Raw genomic sequence first — 18463 nt, 5'->3', positions numbered from 1 at the left:
TATAATATTTTGCAAATTGTAAATATTGGGTAATATAGGTTGTATGTGACTATGTAAATGTAATGGTTATTTGCTTGCTGATCTCCATGAAAAAGTTTCCCAGAAAGCAGTGTAGAATTTATGGCATGTATGCAAAGTGTCACCCATTCTCACCAAAAATGTGACTTATTCCCATCCTAGATGTCACCCATTCCCATCCAAGATATCATCTGTTCCCATCCTTAATGTTACTCTTTCCCACATCAAAGGTCATCCATTCCCATCCTTCACATTCTTAATATTAACCTTTCCCACAACAAAGTTCACATCATCCCAACATTCATATCTTTAATATAACCCTTTCCCAATAACAAAGGTCATATCATCTTAACATTCATATCATAAATATCACCCTTTCCCACAACAAAGGTCAGAACAACATAACCTCAATAAAAGCAGCACAATGCAACATCCTGCATTTATCCATAAATATGTCATACACAAACCAAAGTCTCCTACAGAGACAAAACATTTTTTTCAAGATTTAATTCATACAATGTAAATATTTATATACCATATCTTTAGCAGCTTGTCTATTTTTGTCCATGAGATAATCTGCTCGTCCAGAAGCTCATCTAAATCTTCACGATAAATCTTTTGGCAAAGAACTGGAATAAGAGAATTTTTATGACTTTCTTACAAAAAAACTTATATCATAAGAAGTTATAAATAGTTATCTTGACCTTAAATAAGACTCAATACAGTAATTGATGAAAGTCACCTCATGGCATTTTTGTAAGAGCCTCATGACATTATTGAAGATATCTCAGACAATTACTGAAGGCTGCTTATACCATTTCTGTAGGCACCACATCTAAATATAGCATCCGATAGCATTACTTGAGACATCTTATAGGTTGATTTAAGAAACCAGTGTTAATAAAAGGTAGTATTCTATTTCCACAGCAATGAAAGATACATGATTGTATGTTCTTAATAAATACCATTCAAAAGACAAAGAGTTCACATTTAAAAACATACCCCTATTTTTTTCTTGCCAGTTTTCTTCTCCTGATTCACAAGTTTTTGAGTATCTCCAACAGTATAGAGAGCTCTTGGTCTGTTGGTAAGTTCTTTGTATTTGTCTTTTCTGTAATCAGCAGCTGACCGGAACCTTTCCGGGGAACCATCGTCAGACAGATCGGCCAAAATGTCATGGTACCTGTAAATTTGTGAAGATGGTCCAGAAACTGTCATGATAAGCTAATAGATGGACACAGGAATATTATAATAACATATGCCAATAAGTGGATATTTTGGTGTGTCAAAAAGTTGGAAAATTTAAAATTCCACACATTTTGCGTGAGGAAATGTAAGCCAATTGTGCAAAGTTAAAATTTAATGACAGGTTGGTTGATATTCAAATATCTGAGATCTGAGTTTGAGCTTAGACAATTTCTTTATAACCTCAGACTCTACAGTTAATCCTCACATCAATATTACTCTTTCATTCTAAATAAAAGGGAGACAAAAATATGTATAACTAACTGCTTCTTTAGTCTGTCTTCGTAACTTGTGTTCTCTTTATCACTGTAAATATCTTCAAAGGACAGATAACTCCCACTAGCAGCTGCTGAACTTCGGGATTTGGCACCAGTTCTTCCCCTTTGATTACAAATAATAATACACTGATAAACCTAACCCTGATGTAGGTATATAATGGTATAATGGACTTGCTCTATTTTAAATTTTGGAATGCACATTCATATTTCCTGAAATTACTGTATCAAATTGATAAAATTCAGTAGTAAACAGTTATGTTTTAATTTCAACATATTTACTTCAACTCCATAATGATGAGAGCTTGAAGCTTTTTGTGCATCTCCCTCAACCCTGCTTCCTGAAACATACTAGTACTAGTGTCAGATGATGAAATAAGGTGTCACCCAAGTAATGCTCTCTCTCACCCACAACCCCTAGGGTGAAAGGCAGAATCATTAACCATTAGGCCTACACTTTAAATAACAGTTAAAGAGTTTAACAATTTACACTTATCACATAAGCAAGTTGTCACTGCAACAAGTGCTAAATTGTGACTTGTTATCATTTAGGCAAAAAAAGAAGGACTTTTTCTGGTCTCCAGCCAAAAAAAGAAGGCAGGTCAGTAGGTAGGAATTTCTTTTTAAATATACACATACATAAATTATGGTGATTGAAAAAATTTGAACAATCAGAAATGCAAAAAAAAAAGTCTAGGGTTAGCATTTAAGAGTGTTGATGTGGGAGACCTGAAACAAAACTAATTTTTTGGCCTAATTTGCTCAAACATACTTATCAGGGCTAGGCTTCCCAATACTTGGACTAGACTCTGTCAATGACCTCTCCACCAGGAATGAGACCTTCCTCTTGGCTCGGCTTGGAGAAAGCTGAAGGAAAACATTTGTAAATTAAATTTTATGCTCATGCTTTTTTCCCAATCTTAGTAAAACTGAAATTGTATAATTGTATGTTTATATCTTATACTAGTACTTTGACAAAGCCAAATAAAACAGGAAAAGAATAAATAGAGACTTTCCCTTAAATTCTGTGTACTGGCAGAATTAAGAAAAAAATAGTCAGTGAAAATACAAAAAATTTGTTTCACTGCCGTGAGAAATAAATTTTTACAGTGAAAATACAGAAAATGAAAATATGCATATTAATTCATAAATATTTCATTTATAAGTATATAATAAAATGGATTTTTTTAATTGAATTAAAAGAAAGAAGAAAAAACATGGTGTATACAATTATACATACCACAATTTAATGAAAGTAAAATAAGTACCATAAGTGACTAATATTATGAGTTCCGTCAATACAAAGCTGACCTGGTTTGCACATTTATTGCCTAACTTTAATTTTCATCTTGATATCTCCAAAATTGATAATGAACAGTTTCAAAAATGGAAGGCAGTCTCACCTCATTATCAGAAAGTTTATCTGCTGTTTTTGGACTAGGCTTCCTGGCAGAGGGTGAGGCACGCTTGTTTGTTCTCTGTCTAAGGTCTTGTTGTTCTCTCCTTGACCTTGCAGTGACCTCTGACCTCCCTCTGACCCCTGACCTTGTCTGACCTCTGTATGGAGATTTTGAAGCAGCAACAGCCCTGTACAAACAGTTATTTAATATGAACCACATTCAAGATTAATGCATCAAAAAGAACATGAATATTAAACAATTGCACTAAATTTGTATAACTTTTTCAACATTCCTTATTATATATTCCCCATCACTTTATGACTAAAATATTGCTTAACGGCTCTTAACCCAACAGCACACCCCCTGAAAATAATAAGTGCTGACCAAGTGATTATGCCACATGCCTGTTAACCTATGTATTGTAGATTCAAGCCCTACTTTAGTCACAAACAGGTTTCCTCATATATTGCAAGGACTTTTTTCATAATTGGGCGTAATTTAATATGTTTAATTTTAAACAAAAGAATTAAATCATAATATATTTATATATCCATTGTTTTTAAAAAGGATCATGTATTTTTACAGGAGTTGCACTGAATCCTATGATTATATTTTACCTTCTTTGTGAATTGACAGCTTCAAGATTCTCTAACATGGACTTGGCACGTGATGGGCTGCAATCTACAGCCTCGCGTGCCATGGCTGCTGTTTCTTCTACCATATTCTGTAAATTTCTGAAAGTTTCATCCGTTTCCTGATCGTGGGCGTGCGTCTCAGCATGGGTTGGTGGTAACATGTACTTGTACCGAGGATCATTCTCTAGACGCCGGATTATATCGGATCGACTTTCACGTTCCCTTACTAAACCTTCAAAACAAATTCATATATTTTTTCTTAAGTTTCACCTTCAAAACAAATTCATATTTTCTATCTTAAGTTTATGTGACATCAATTAATTTTGTTAGCATGAAATTGAAATTTCATGGGGTTTTTTTATCAAAAAGAACTTTTTCATGGATTTATCAATGTTTAGAATATCTGTTCTTACAATGAACGTAAATTGCAATTAATGTAATACATGAAATAATCTTCCAGCTGCCCAATATAATATTTCGTTACATCTTAAATTTATGGAATGACCAATCCACAAAAAACCATGTGTCCTATGAATAATAATGATTTTGGAGAAACACAACTGTCTTCAATTTGGTATTAATATCAAATAAACACTTTAAGGCAACATCAACATTCAAATCTTTTGCGTATAAATTTCCAAGTACCTTCACTCATTGGCGGTTTATCTGTAACAATTGGAGATTGTCTCCCTTTATCTGAGACCTGTGGTTGAGAAATATGGGGATCTGGGAATCTCACTGCTTCTTCACTTAATCTTGATTCTCTTTCAGACAAACTGCTGAGCAGTCTTTCTTTTTGTCTTTTAGTTTCCTCGAGTATTCTTCTCTCCTCCAAGAGACGTCTCTCCAACTCTTCCGTTTCTCTAATCAAATCTGCGGTTGATTCGACTTTATCTAAATGTCAAAACAAAACTGTGATTAAATGTTGGGAAAAATTGTATTTGTTATATAATTTGATTAACTATTAAATGATAAAAATCTTTATAATATAGAAATTATGATGAATTACAAATCCAAACAAAACTGGATGAAACTTTAAAAATCTTTCATAGATAGGGCAAGGTTTGATGCTTATCACCAAACAAAACTGACCACAAAGATTGCATGTCAGTAATTTCAATTTTAATTTAATGAGTATTAATATGCAAACCTTTTGATGGAGTTAGTGATAAATCTTCAATTGTTAAATCGAGACCATCTCTATCTTCTCCACGCCTTCTCCTTGATGGGCTACACCTATTTGTAAGCAAAATACCAACAAGTTGAAATTAAATTACGTTTTCAACAAGAATCTTCTTAGTCCTAAAGTTGTTTAATCAATTATAATTTAGCAAGATGTACATTAAGAACAAGACAGGATATGATAAATAAACTATATACAGTCTTTTATTACACTGAATATTTTAAATGAGTATATAACTTGTTAACTCATATTATGCACTAACGTGGCAATATGTGTTCCTTATAGAATAAAAACCATATTGCAAAAGATAAATTATGACTTTACACCAGTTTTGTAAAAGAGATCTTAAAAGAAACATATGTTATACAAAAATATTATTTATCACATACCCATGCCGATTTTGCGATTCTGTAAATAAAATGATATTGCACAGCCGTACATGTTTTAATGTGACATCATTCACGTTATACAAACATAGTGTAAAGATGTGCTAAATGTTAGCATTACACTATAGGCATGTCAATGAAAAATGATTATTTTGCACTTTAAACAGTCTTTATTTTGGGTATGTGATAAATAGAATATAATATTCATGTAGGAACATTACTGAATGTATTAAACTTGTTGAATAAAATTATATTTTGATAGCCAGAGGCTAGCATAATATAATTTTATTCAACACGTTCAATAAATTCAGTATTGAACCAACACTCAATCAATGTCCTTTATATATGGGTAAGAAATATTGCATTTATCATCAAAGTGTCATGAGAGAGAATAAGTTAGTGAAACATACTCTTCAACCCATCTTGCTGTGGGACCAGCATTTTTTATTCCAGTTGCCTCGTTCAACAGTCTTTCTCTTCGCAGCTCTGACTCAAGAATTTCATCTATTTGATCCCGTGTGATCAGGTCTGGATCGTCAGCTGTTAGGTTATGACCATCTTCCTCTGTAAATAACATTTGATACAAGAGCTGTCAGCAGGACAGTGTGCTTGATTATTAGAGTTATGGGCCTTGGACAGTGACCTCCTATTATGCCCTCAAATAAGTGTGTGAAGTTTTAACGCATTCCCTTTAATAATTTTTGAAAAACTAAGTTGCATATAAAACTAAATCAAAATGTGACACTGACATCTGGGTGAGTACAATAACTAACCCTCTTCTTTGAATAGTTAAGCTAAAAAAGTGTATTTTCACTTTTAAAGTTTTTTCCTACCTTTTTTTAGAAGCAGTGCTGACACATATGTAGGCAAAAAATTGTCTTAATTATCTCTGTTACTATTTTTTACAAGTATTTTACCATTCCATTCAAATAGGAATGGAAGTTATATATGTGTACAGACTGTACATTAAAACACTAGAATAGAATATGAATGGTTAACTGTAAAATAAACCAAGTTCAAACCAAAATGACCTTCAAAAACTAAAATAATTCTCATAATCTGAATCTAAACACATAGTTTTCCATTCTATTTTACTTGATAAAAGTATCATAAAATTGAATTTAACTCCAATGACAAGTCAAAATTTATCTATATTTCAAAACTTTAATATAAATAAATGATCGACAGAAAAAGATCAAAGACATATTGATTGACAGAAGAATTTCAAAGATACATTGATGCCTTTTCTGTCCATAGCAGCTCTACTTCATTTTAGGAATCTAAGGATGCACTTCTTATAGTAGCATTTATTGTTACCATAGTACAATAGCGAAAAACATTTGAGCCATATCACGTCAAAACCAACATAATGGGTTTGCGACCAGCATGGATCCAGATCAGCCTGCGCATCCCTGCAGTCTGATCAGGATCCATGCTATTCGCTATCAGTTTCTCTACTTGTAATAGGGTTTGTAAGCGAACAGCATGGGTCCTGATCAGACTGCGCGAATGCGCAGGCTGGTCTGGATCCATGCTGGTAGCAAACGCACTATGTCGGTTTTGTTGTGACACGGCTCATTCAAAACAGGCACCAACCATTATCAGTGGAAGCGTCACTATCAATCTTGTTCAGCATGTACTCAAGAAGACCGGAAAATATCTCAACCAGGTTATTTATTCCTTCTCGGTTCCCATCAATAACGTCGGCACCACCAATGTGAGTCAGGGACGTGTGTAAAACATCTCCTGCTAGTGAGTCTATCACTATCTGACAGTTATGAATTTCATCTTCTCTGGTGTTAGCAGACCTTATTATACCTGGAAAATAATTTGAAAATTACAAAATCTTAGCCTGTTGGTTACAACCAAGATCAGACAGCTCATCTTTTGCATGCACTCTGATCATCGACTCTATTGTTTGCTATTCAGTCAGTACACATCTTATAAAATTTTCCTTAAATATGATGAATGGTCCAGATTAAACAATAGACAAGTCCATTTAAGATTTTTTAGCATGGTTAGGGGTAATTATTTTGTAATATTAAAAGAATCAATGCAGATATAGTATTTGCTCTTAAAACAATTCTTATAGATATGTATACATGTCCATTGCAAATTAATATACATGTAATTCATAATTATATAATGATAAAAACATCAGAAAATAATTCCCTTCATGTTTGCTTCAATGATATTTGTCATGAAAGTATTACTACCATTTTTGACAATTAATATGTTTATTAAAATAAATTCACAATACCTTTACATCAAAAATATGGATTTAAAAACCCCCCATCAAATTCTATGAATATTTACTATGCAACAGTGACATTCACAATTTTATTTAACCTTAAACATAATTATTTAAAGAGAAAGCGATTTTAAAATACCAGCTTATGAACATTCATATGACACACTATCATGTATACATATTTACATCAACAAGCTTACCTGGAAGTTGTTCTCCACACAGACCTTCATACAATGTGACAAACACTCCAGCACCAATGTCAGCTACTGTGTTAATACGGCTTGGAACATGAAGCTGGTCGAGAAGCCCTTTTAGCTTGTTGACAATGGCTTAAATAAATGTATGTCTGGTCTGTTATCATTTGAATATCATGTGATTAAATATCTCAATATAGGATATCAATGGTAAGGAAATAAATCAGTTATTAGTGAGTAAAATATATTAAATAATTTGACTGTTAATGTATTTTTTCCCCCAAAAATCCATCAAACATGATAATCAGACAAAGCATTTTTCTTTGATATAATATTTCTTAAAGATATAATATGCTCATCCTTAACTAAAATATCACAGAAATTTATTGAAATCTATGAAATTTTTACTATGTCTTATTTGAATAAAAGAATGAATTAACTATGTATAGGAAGCTGCGTTTCCTATTACAGGTCAAGTAAGGTTGGTCCTTTCTTAGAAAATGACACTCTTTATTTTATGCTTTCTGGTGTTTTACTGTAATATATCAGATGATTATATTCTGATAAAACACTAGTGAAATTTATAAAATATAATTTTCACTGTAGCTGGACTATTTCTGAATGCGGATGAAAAGAATATCATAACTAAATGGAATAACTGGCAAAAATAAATTCCATCATATTAAATTTTGCTTCTGTATGAAAAAAAAGTTGATGTTATCATATATCACGTTAAAAAAGTAACAAAATTAGTGAAATTTAACAGAACTATATTTCAAAATTCATGATGAGACGTCATGATGTGATGACGTCATAAAGGAGAATGCGCGTCGTTACGCTGCAAAATCAGTCAAAAATTCTTAAAAATCACTTAAAAAGCATGAAATAAAAAGATAATTTATTTGTTTTACATATAAGATGGAAATATATTTCATTCGTGAACACCAGCTATAATATTTTCACTCGTGGCTGCGCCACTCGTGAAAATATTACATCTGGTGTTCACTCAGTGAAGTATATTTCAATCTTACATGCAAAACAAACAAATATCCTCTATATATTCATGTTGTGACCACCAATAATGTGTAGAATTTTAAACTTTGTATGAAGTATAAACATGTTTATTTTATATTTACAAAGAGACTGTGTTGCAATTTCAAATATTTCATATAGCAAATTTGAGCATAGTATATCTTTGATTAATTGATAAACATACCTTTATCCTCTTCTGAGAAGGTAACAGCCCTTGGACCCATGCCTTCTTATATATTTTTTTTTCTTTTTAGCTTCTCTGAAATAAAATAAGATTTTCAATACAGCAGGACATAATAGACAGTAACTTTTCCAGTAGCAAAAGAATGTTCCATTAATACTATGAAAGTGAAACATAACCAGGTGTTGCTAAGACTAGGTCAGAGATACATTGGAGAAAGAATCCATAGAGAGACAGATCTGAAGACCCAAGATAAAAAGGCCTGTCAAAGATTGGAAATTAAATTTGTCAAACTTAAAGAAAGATTTTTTTATCTTTATCAGTTGATATATATATGAAAAGAATATTTGGATATTCATATGCAGCATAATAACATCATCTAGCATGCAACTAGTTTATAATGGTGATTGGACTTAACATCTCCTGGACGTTTCACCCTCAAAACCCTGGTCTTTTCACATCCATTTTTTAAATTTGATAAATATATGAAATAAATACCATAATGGGTTATAAAATTATATATAATATAACACATACTTGCAATCAATTACATTCATGATATAAAGAAGATTTTTTTGGACATAAATATAGTGAAATTTCCCTGGGAAAATAATTATAAATATGAGTTCTGAAAGAATTATCAGCTATAAGTCTACATGTATATATTATTCCATTTTTTTTTTGTTATCCAAAAATTAAATACCATAAAAATTATTGATTAATTAAAATATGTTTTTATATAACAGATAAGAACCATTAGAAGTGTGAAAGAATTTTGAATAAAGCATTATAAAATTACTAAATTAGCACCTTTAGAAGTATGTAACTTTTAGTTCTCTGTAACAAATTTGTGATTTTATCATAAACTTTAAGATGTACATATAGCAATTTTAATATTTTGCAAGGTTGAACTGTGTACAGTTTACATATTGTATTATAGTAATCATAGTGATATTATTAGAGATTTTTATTATTTTTTATTATATACACACAGTATTATATATAAGAAAATTTAATGTTAGTACATTTAATTTTATTTACTTACATGATTTTTAATATTTTAACTTTTTTTTACAAGAGAGTATTTTTCTATTAAAGTATTTAATTTGAAATAATTGGTTATAAATTCATTCTAGCTTGATCTTTTTAAAGCATTTTCAGCAAGTTTTTGTAATAGATTTATCTTAATGTCAGAATAAAAAAGACAAACAATGAAGATGACAAAATGATAGTTGAATATTTGGGGCATCCTTAAAAAATGTTCCTTTGCAGTAACGCGACCGACTCACAAAATTTGCCCCTACTCAAAATTTTTTTTCATGGTCTGGATAAAATTTTTTTTTTGGAATCAGAAAATTATGCCTTGTGCTTTGTTTTGGTTCTTTTAAAGGTTAATAGAAGAAATAAAATGTAGGTCTTATTAAATTAGAATTCAGTTATCAATTTATTAATTGTTATCAGATTATCAAAGCATATATTGTCCAGCCTTTTGAAATTCCATGTTTATTTGGGAGTACAGTTCAATAAAAAAAAAAAAAAATTAACTACCTACCCACCTTGAAAATTCTGGGTCGGGTTAATGCAAACAAACATTTTTTTAAGGATGGCCTTAGAATAAAATATGATACCATTTTTATTTTCTTATCATTTTTATAAAATAGGAAATGAAATTATATAATGAAAATAACAGTGTTTATTTTAATGTTATGTTATTGTTAAGTGCATACATTGCAGATATAGTAATTGACTCTGAATAAAATTTAGTAAATCTGATCATTTTGTTTTTATCTGTTTTTCATACATTGATACATATTTGGTAAATTTTATTTGAACTAGAATGTCATTTTTTAAATAAAATTTCTTATGTCAAACATTAGTTTACTGATATTAATCCATACAGCATACAATATTATTTATAAAAAAAAAGTAGCGGAAACATCCAGGAGGTGTAAAGACCAAAGGTGAAACATCCAGGATGTGTAAAGACCAAAGGTGAAGCGTCCATGAGGTGTAAAGTCCTGAAATATTTATAATAATAAGCACAAGAATGATGTACAATGTAACATAAACTTATAATATATGCACAAGATGTAAACACTATATAATCAGGTCTGGTATGTAAATTGAAATTGTTAAAATAATTATTGAAAATAAAGATATGAATGATATTCAAAGTGAAACTTTCTTTTAATTTTTTTTTTTTTTTTACCTTAATAGAGTGTGGAATACAAAACAGCAGCAGACTTATTATCTGCTTGAAAAATGGCATTAATTAGTGATCTCCCTTGTTTTACCTTCTTAAAATAAAAAAAAACAGTCTGAGCAGTTAAATGCAGCAGAACTGACCAAGATGGCTGTAGTTTACAGTAGTTAATTTTTTCACAAAATTCATCGAAAGGACAAACTGGTGTTAAATAGCCGATAAACGCCTCAGAGATCAATAGTATTTCTTTACAGTTAATTGAAAAAGAAAGCTTATTGACTGTTTGACGCCAACATGAGACTGCTTATCTAATTGATAAGAGCGTGTCCTATTACATAATTTCTGTAAAATGCAGTTGCTTTGCAAAGAAGTAAACATCATGATGTTGAAAAGCAAAAATTTATAGGAGTCAAAACTACAGCTAGAATTGGTGACAATGAGGTCAGATAATCAAAATAATCTGTCCCTAATTTTGATAAATTTGCAAATGTAAGAATAAAGAGATGGATTTTTCTTGAATTACTATGGTATTAAGTTGCAAAAATACAAGTTTTCTTTTGATGATGACCAATTTGTTAAGTCCCAGAATTTTTCAAACAAGCTAAAACATGCTTCATTAAAAGTCAACCTACAAAAGTCGTTTGCTTTTCAAAGGAATCGCATAAATTTTGTTTTATAAAAAAGTAATTTGAGATGTAAAACTAAAAGAACATTAATAATACAAATATATAATCACTGCTTACCGATTTTGCTAAAATATTTTAGATTTTCTTCCCAAAATAATTTGGAGAATTCCTAAACAACTGAAGAGTTGCTAAGGGGAGTTACTCTTGACATACTTTAACCGGTAACGGTTCAAATACGGGTTTTATCAAGGGTCTGGTCACGGAAATTCCTGTTGCAGCAGTCCAAAATCAAAACATGTCTAAAACAATTGATCCTTTGACACTGATTCGACAGACTGTGGAAAACAAAGGCCATGGTGCCAGTCATGTTTTTGTTGTGTTTGGAGCTTCTGTAAGTATGCTTGTTTTTACTGTCATTTGCTTGATTTAGTGCAAGTAACTTCAGCAGTTAACAGGTTGTAAAAACTGTTGAACATTGTTATACAACACTCAACATATTACAGTACATTGTATGTTCAAAAGTGATCAGTAAAGAATATGACGATTATTACTGTCCATTAACCTGGTTGATTTTAGTCTATGTGAATACATGTTAGAAAACAAAACAAGTCTTAAGGTACCAAACAAATAATGAATTAATTCTTGTCTGCTTTGACATGCTAAAATAAATATCTGCAGAGTGTCATTACATACAAGAATTAGAATAAATTATATTGTGTGAAGTAGTGTGTATTCAAATCTTGCGGCCTCATTAAAGCAATTCAATAGAATGATTGACAGTATGTCATTTCTTGCATATTTCATTTATAATAGAAACATTACTTTTAAACATTTAATGACTTATCAATATCAATTCAGTAATTGATTCATCAATATATTGTTGCATTATAGCAATACAGTGTCTTGTGTTAGATTTATGCATAGGAATGTTATTCAAATTGCAAATACAGCGACAGATTTCATCTTGAATTTCTTTTATACAGTTGACAAAGATATGCACAGACATTTTCTAACAGGAAAATAACTTTCAAAAATAGTATTTAAACTGTTGCATCTTTGTTTAATGTACGTTTGCCTATCAAAGTGTATAGGTCTAATTTGTTGATCTGTGCATGGCCTTTCAGCCATGTGTAAGTATAGTATTACAAATGCAAAAATTGAATTTGTTCAGAGTATCACAGGATTATTGACTATGTGGTAACATCAATGAATTATCTAGTGTGTACAGAAATGTTCTCAATGGTGCATTACCAAATGACTTGGATGCATACATTAGTTAGCTTCACAACCCGTAGACATGATGCTCTGGGATAAAAAATATTTTTAGTCCCAGATGATGATGTATCTAATGCTATAATCTATTTTACCAAACCACAAGGTATTGCAGCTATCACAGTCCCATGTTAGGCACCAAATGCGACCAGCTTTTAAAGAAATCTGCAGCCTATGACTTGCACCAGGGATCCTTGGAACCTGTTACGCTTTTTTCACTGATTTCTTTTTAGCTTCTAAGCTGCTTACATTTTTCTTTCTTAGTGAATGAATGCAATGAAAAGGAAATTTTCTTAATATAAATATTTAAGACAGTTAAAGACAATATGCTTGATGTATTAATGTTTATTAAGTAAACTTAACATAAAAAAAGGAATACAGTAGAGATGGCCAAATTAAACATTTTAAGCATAACAATATTTACTATATTGGAAATGCACTGATATAAAAAAAATCAATGTTGTAGATTGTTTTGCATTCTAGAACAAAATGATATATGATGAAACTGTTGGACATAAACAAATGGTGTCAAATCTGGGACAAAAGTCAAGAACAGTGTAAAATCTAGGACACCGGTCTGACTTTAAATGTGCATGTATACCATTTAGTAAATACAAAGAATACTGTTAGATATGTACATCCATGTATACAATATAGTAATTTGTTACATGCATTGGAATTCAATAAATACAAAGAATAATATTTGATATATTATTTACAATATAGTCACATAATTATGTTACATTGTACATGCTGTGTCTTGAAATGTTCATACATGTACACAGGCATTTAAAAGAAACAACATTTACTAGTACTTGAAATTTTGTCAAATATTTTGCTTCATAATTATAATGTGTGTTTTTGATGATGACAGTCAGAAAATCTGAATTCTTTCATTGCATATTTAGTAACTTTTTGAAAAATTATCACTTTATTTTAAAGGGACACACTGAGGTTTTTTGACAAGATTAGACTGAAAATATTTTTTGCAGATTAATGAACCATTTGACCACTAATCTTGGTGCAAAATTTCAGATCATTCGTGCTCTTCGTTTTTTCCAGAATAATTATTCAAATTGTAAAAAAAATGACCCAAAATGAAAAGCCTTTAAACACTTTCCACTCAAATTGGGCTAAGAAAGGCATTAAAATACGATTTTTAATTTATTTCAAAGTATATCTTTTAACTATCTTTGCCCCTGCTCATTTATGTAAGAAATTCAAATGTTATGTTTTTAGGCTTTTTAAACATCAGTGGAGTGAGTCCCTTTAATGCATTGATAGTAAATAAAATTCTACTTTCACAACAGATAAGGTTAAATAACCATAAACTTTGGAAAAATGTGTCACCATTGAATGAAAGTGATCCACTTCAATTTTGCTTTTTCGGTCATAAAATGTTGCTCGGATGGAATTAAAAACTGTAAAAGTATTTACTCCTTTTTAATATGAATTTGCAGGGTTAGGATATTTAACATCAAAATTGAATTACTCCACCATTTATCAAAATTATTCATAATCTGAATTCCATATAAAATTACAAATTGATGTTTTTTAAATTTTTTTTTATCGATTTCAAGGTGTGTGGTGAAGCAGGTAGATATATAAGTCAATTGCATTGGGAATATTTTATTAGCTTTGCTGTCGATTTATTTTACATATCGTCATGTAGAATTTCTGTCTCATTTCAAGAAACAAAAAATAAGAAAAATAAATATGTAATTTTAAATGCTGGACTTTACAAGTTTTTTTGTATTATGTTTTTTTGTTGTTGTTTTTTTTTCAATAGATTTAAACAGACAAAAACTTTCTATGACATAGCATCACAAGGTATACTTTAATTATAAATCAGACCAGTTACCAAGGTGTTAAAAGATCATGCCATTCAAAAAATATTTTTCATTGATGTTTTTTTTTTCACAGGAAGGTTTGAGGAAAACATTTTTTGCAACAGGGGAAGAAAATTCCCTCTGTGAATTTAATTTTAGTTGAAAACTGCATAATTTTAAAGAATATAACCTCTAGAAGAAGTTCATGGATATTTTGTTGAAGAGGACTTAAAAGGTCCACAGATATTTGCTGAAGGGGTCCACTTAGTATGGTACTTAATTGAATGATAAGGAAAAAATTCCTGTTTTTTGCTAATTTAAAGCAGCATGCCTCCAGATTCATGCTAAATTTTCGTGAAATTTTCTTATCCGTATTTAAAAGTTAAATATTGTGAAATAAACAAAGATAGTCATTTACACATTGCTTATCGCATGACCGCCACAACTTTTCTTTGAAGATCGGGTTCTCTAAATTTCGGTATTGGAAACTTTTGGGGTGCTCTAAATGAGGTATCGGTACGCTTTGGGGTGCTCTAAATGAGGTATCAGTACACTTTCTCGCGCATGCCCAGTTTATTATTTTATTTCAAATAATAAAGTGAGCATACCTGAAAAAGAGTAAAACAAAACATTGCACAGTTTACAGAACTTTTTTTAATAATATTCATATATCATCTCCATCTTTTTCTTTTTTTTAAAACCTGAAAATGCAATTTTTATAAAGATGTTGACATCAGTGGAAAGAAATCGCCATTTTCTGCATCCTGACCTCGAGGACAAATCTGAAACAATGATCAAATTATTCTTTTTATTTTACTTTAAACAATGCCTTCGTTTACAGGAGATTCTGACCAGTAAGCCATTCAGTAAATCAGTACACGTATATGAACATACTATTCTAGCGTAATTATTAATAGATGGAAGTAGTGTTAAAGGCACATTATGCATCAGAAATGCTATCATTTTTATTTCTCAAAATTTTAAATATTTGGTGTCTTGTTACAAGTTCCACAAAAAATACTTATTTGCCATATAAATGAACTATCTTTGCATCTTTTGCTTTGCTGGCAATTGGTATAATTATAATGAATTAGTATTTTGTATGGAAGTCAAAATACTATTTGTTTACATTTTGCTACCTTCACATTCAGCACTACTTTCTTCAGCTATTAAATATCTTACATGTTCTAAATCCATTATTAAAACCTGATTTAAAACATGTGTTTTACATTTCTAAAGATTTTAATAAAAAAGGATTTCTGAGGCAAAATGTGCCTTAAAGTAAAAATCACTACATTGTCGTTAGTTTTAAAAAATACGCGTACAAGATATACCTCTGAAATATACACCGGGATACTTATCGACAATATTTCCTAAATTATATTTTGAAAATGAGCTGGAAAGATAATTATTATTTCGAATTAGAAAAATTGCATCACATTACCTCGTGAAATTGTTATTTATGTCCAGTTCCTTCAACGGCATCTAGTGGGTGTATTTCTGTGGGTATTTCTTAAAATATTTATATGTTTAAATAAAGAAAATATTACGAGAGAAGAAAAAAGTCGTGATGGTCATGCGATAAAACAGTTAGGACTTCACCGGCTGGTATCAGCGCATGGGGCGACAAAAGGGTCAATCATGGAAATTAATCTCGACGTTCCGTCTCGATTAATTTCCTATGAATGACCCTTGTTGTCGCCCCATGCGCTGATTCCAGCCGGTGAAGTCCTCGTTAATATTCTATAACTATTACAAATGGCACTTACAGTTTGCGTAAATTAGTAATTTACCAAAAAGAGGTCTAAATATGCAAAATTAACCCTTACTGATTTACTAGTTACTCAGTAGAAATATGTTGATGAATACTACAAAACCAGTCATTAATCACATTTAATATGTAAACCATTGAAACTTTTAACATAATAGATAAAAAATATTTAATTTAACATAATAGATAAAAAATATTTTTGGCTTTTCTTTAAATACATTGTTCTGTTAAATGTTGACCTTAAATCTAACAGTGTTTAATCCACACTACTTTATGAGGTAGTAAACCCTCAAGTTCAAACATTCAGGGTATCTTAATGCGCTATAAGTATATTGTAAAAGTGAATCTTAAGATAAAATTACAGGAGAACAATTTGTAATTGTATGTAACCCAATTATACTATAACTTCATGCTTCACATCTCATGATTGGTGTTGTTTTTTGTGTGTTTAATTTGAGATCCCGGATATAGGGTTTAAGCTTGGATATATAAATACACTTTACAAGTGTCTTGGATGTACAGACGTTATAAACAGGAGCTAGCAATGGCAACTAAGGAAATTAGCAAAGTTTTCGTGCAAATGCGAGAGGCTGTTTCAAGTGATAAAAGCTCAAATGTGTTTATCGTCGTCGGGGCTTCGGTTTGTTATTTTTAGGTGTATTTTTTTAATTTTTTTTTAAAATTTTTATTATTATTATTAAAGTTAAAGTGCAGTGAAAGGATCAAGTGATTTAAGTGATTTCTTATACATGTGTAATTATCTGCAACTATTAAAAATAGTTACTTTATGGAAGTGTCAGATTGTATTCGTGTCACATAATTTTCTTTCAGACATTAATAAATATAGAAATGTTTTTGTTTTGTTTTTTCACAGACACAAATTTGATATTGAATTTTTCAGTATGAACATTATATGACTGAAAAAATTTCAGTAAACATACTTAGGATTATTATTGATTAGGCATTTGTTTTCATTTATCAAAATAAAACCTATCACACATGTATTAATTTTGTTTTCTCAAAATATTAAAGGTCATACCTTAAGAATTAAGGCATTTTAACAATTATACTTTTTAGCTCACCTGAGCAATGCTCAGGGTGAGCTATTGTGATCGCCCTGTGTCCGTCGTGCGTCGTCGTGCGTCGTCAACTTTTCACATAAACAACATCTCCTCTGAAACCAATGACTGCACATCAACCAAACTTTACAGAAATGATCCTTGGGTGGTCCCCTTTCAAAGTTGTTCAAATGGTTCCGGTCTGTTGCATATGTAGGTCACAGGGCCAGAAAAGGATTTCAAAAAACACAAAATTAAAAAATCTTCTTGTCTGAAAGTACATGGGCCAGAGCTTTGATTTTTGGTATATGGTATCATCTATGGGTCCTCTACCAAAGTTGTTCAAATTTTGTCCCTAGTGTCAAAATTGGCCCCGCCCCGGGGGGTCATAGGTTTTTCCTAATATGTCTATAGGTAAATCTAAAAAAATCTTCTTCTCTGATTTGGCAAAGGCTACAGATTAGATATTTGGCATGAAACATTGTGTAGTAGACCTCTATCAAGATTGTTCAAATAATGGCCCTAGGGTCAAAATTGGCCCCGCCCTGAGGGTCATTGATTTTCATTACATACATATAGTGAAAACTTGAAAAATCTTCTGGTCTGAAAGTAAATGGCCTAGAGCTTTGATTTTTGGTATATGGTATCATCTATGGGTCCTCTACCAAAGTTGTTCAAATGTTGTCCCTAGTGGCAAAATTGGCCCCGCCCCGGGGGGGTCATAGGTTTTTTCCTTATATGTATATAGTATATAGTAAAATCTAAAAAAATCTTCTTCTCTGATTTGGCAAAGGCTACAGATTAGATATTTGGCATGAAACATTGTGTAGTAGACCTCTATCAAGATTGTTGAAATAATGGCCCTAGGGTCAAAATTGGCCCCGCTCCGGGGGGGTCATTGATT

General features: G+C 31.0%; 2 protein-coding genes across 3 annotated transcripts in view; one reads left to right on the top strand and one right to left on the bottom strand.

Moving 5' to 3' along the window:
- Positions 1 to 1020: 1020 nt before the first annotated feature.
- Positions 1021 to 11823, bottom strand: LOC132719942 (centrosomal protein of 95 kDa-like; the record flags this gene model as incomplete). Its single annotated transcript, XM_060703902.1, has 12 exons — positions 11747 to 11823; positions 8804 to 8878; positions 7594 to 7722; positions 6739 to 6960; positions 5553 to 5706; positions 4724 to 4809; positions 4219 to 4467; positions 3556 to 3805; positions 2942 to 3125; positions 2311 to 2405; positions 1528 to 1644; positions 1021 to 1201 (listed from the first exon to the last, which is right to left on the bottom strand). Coding segments are annotated over exons 2-12 (1707 nt in total), but the record flags the coding sequence as incomplete, so codon positions are not given.
- A 34-nt stretch (positions 11824 to 11857) lies between these two features.
- Positions 11858 to 18463, top strand: part of LOC132719941 (glucose-6-phosphate 1-dehydrogenase X-like) — a gene marked incomplete at its 3' end in the record, with an annotated part of 33493 nt that continues 26887 nt past the window's right edge. The window contains 1 exon segment of one of the 2 annotated variants that reach the window (XM_060703901.1): positions 11858 to 12020. In XM_060703901.1, the coding sequence (XP_060559884.1) occupies positions 11925 to 12020 (96 nt within the window). 2 annotated transcript variants of the gene reach the window in all.

This window comes from Ruditapes philippinarum, unplaced genomic scaffold, assembly GCF_026571515.1.
Source record: "Ruditapes philippinarum isolate M1 unplaced genomic scaffold, ASM2657151v2 ctg14277_1_1_1_1, whole genome shotgun sequence".
NCBI classification, from domain to species: domain Eukaryota; kingdom Metazoa; phylum Mollusca; class Bivalvia; order Venerida; family Veneridae; genus Ruditapes; species Ruditapes philippinarum.
This window is presented reverse-complemented; position numbering and strand designations above follow the sequence as displayed.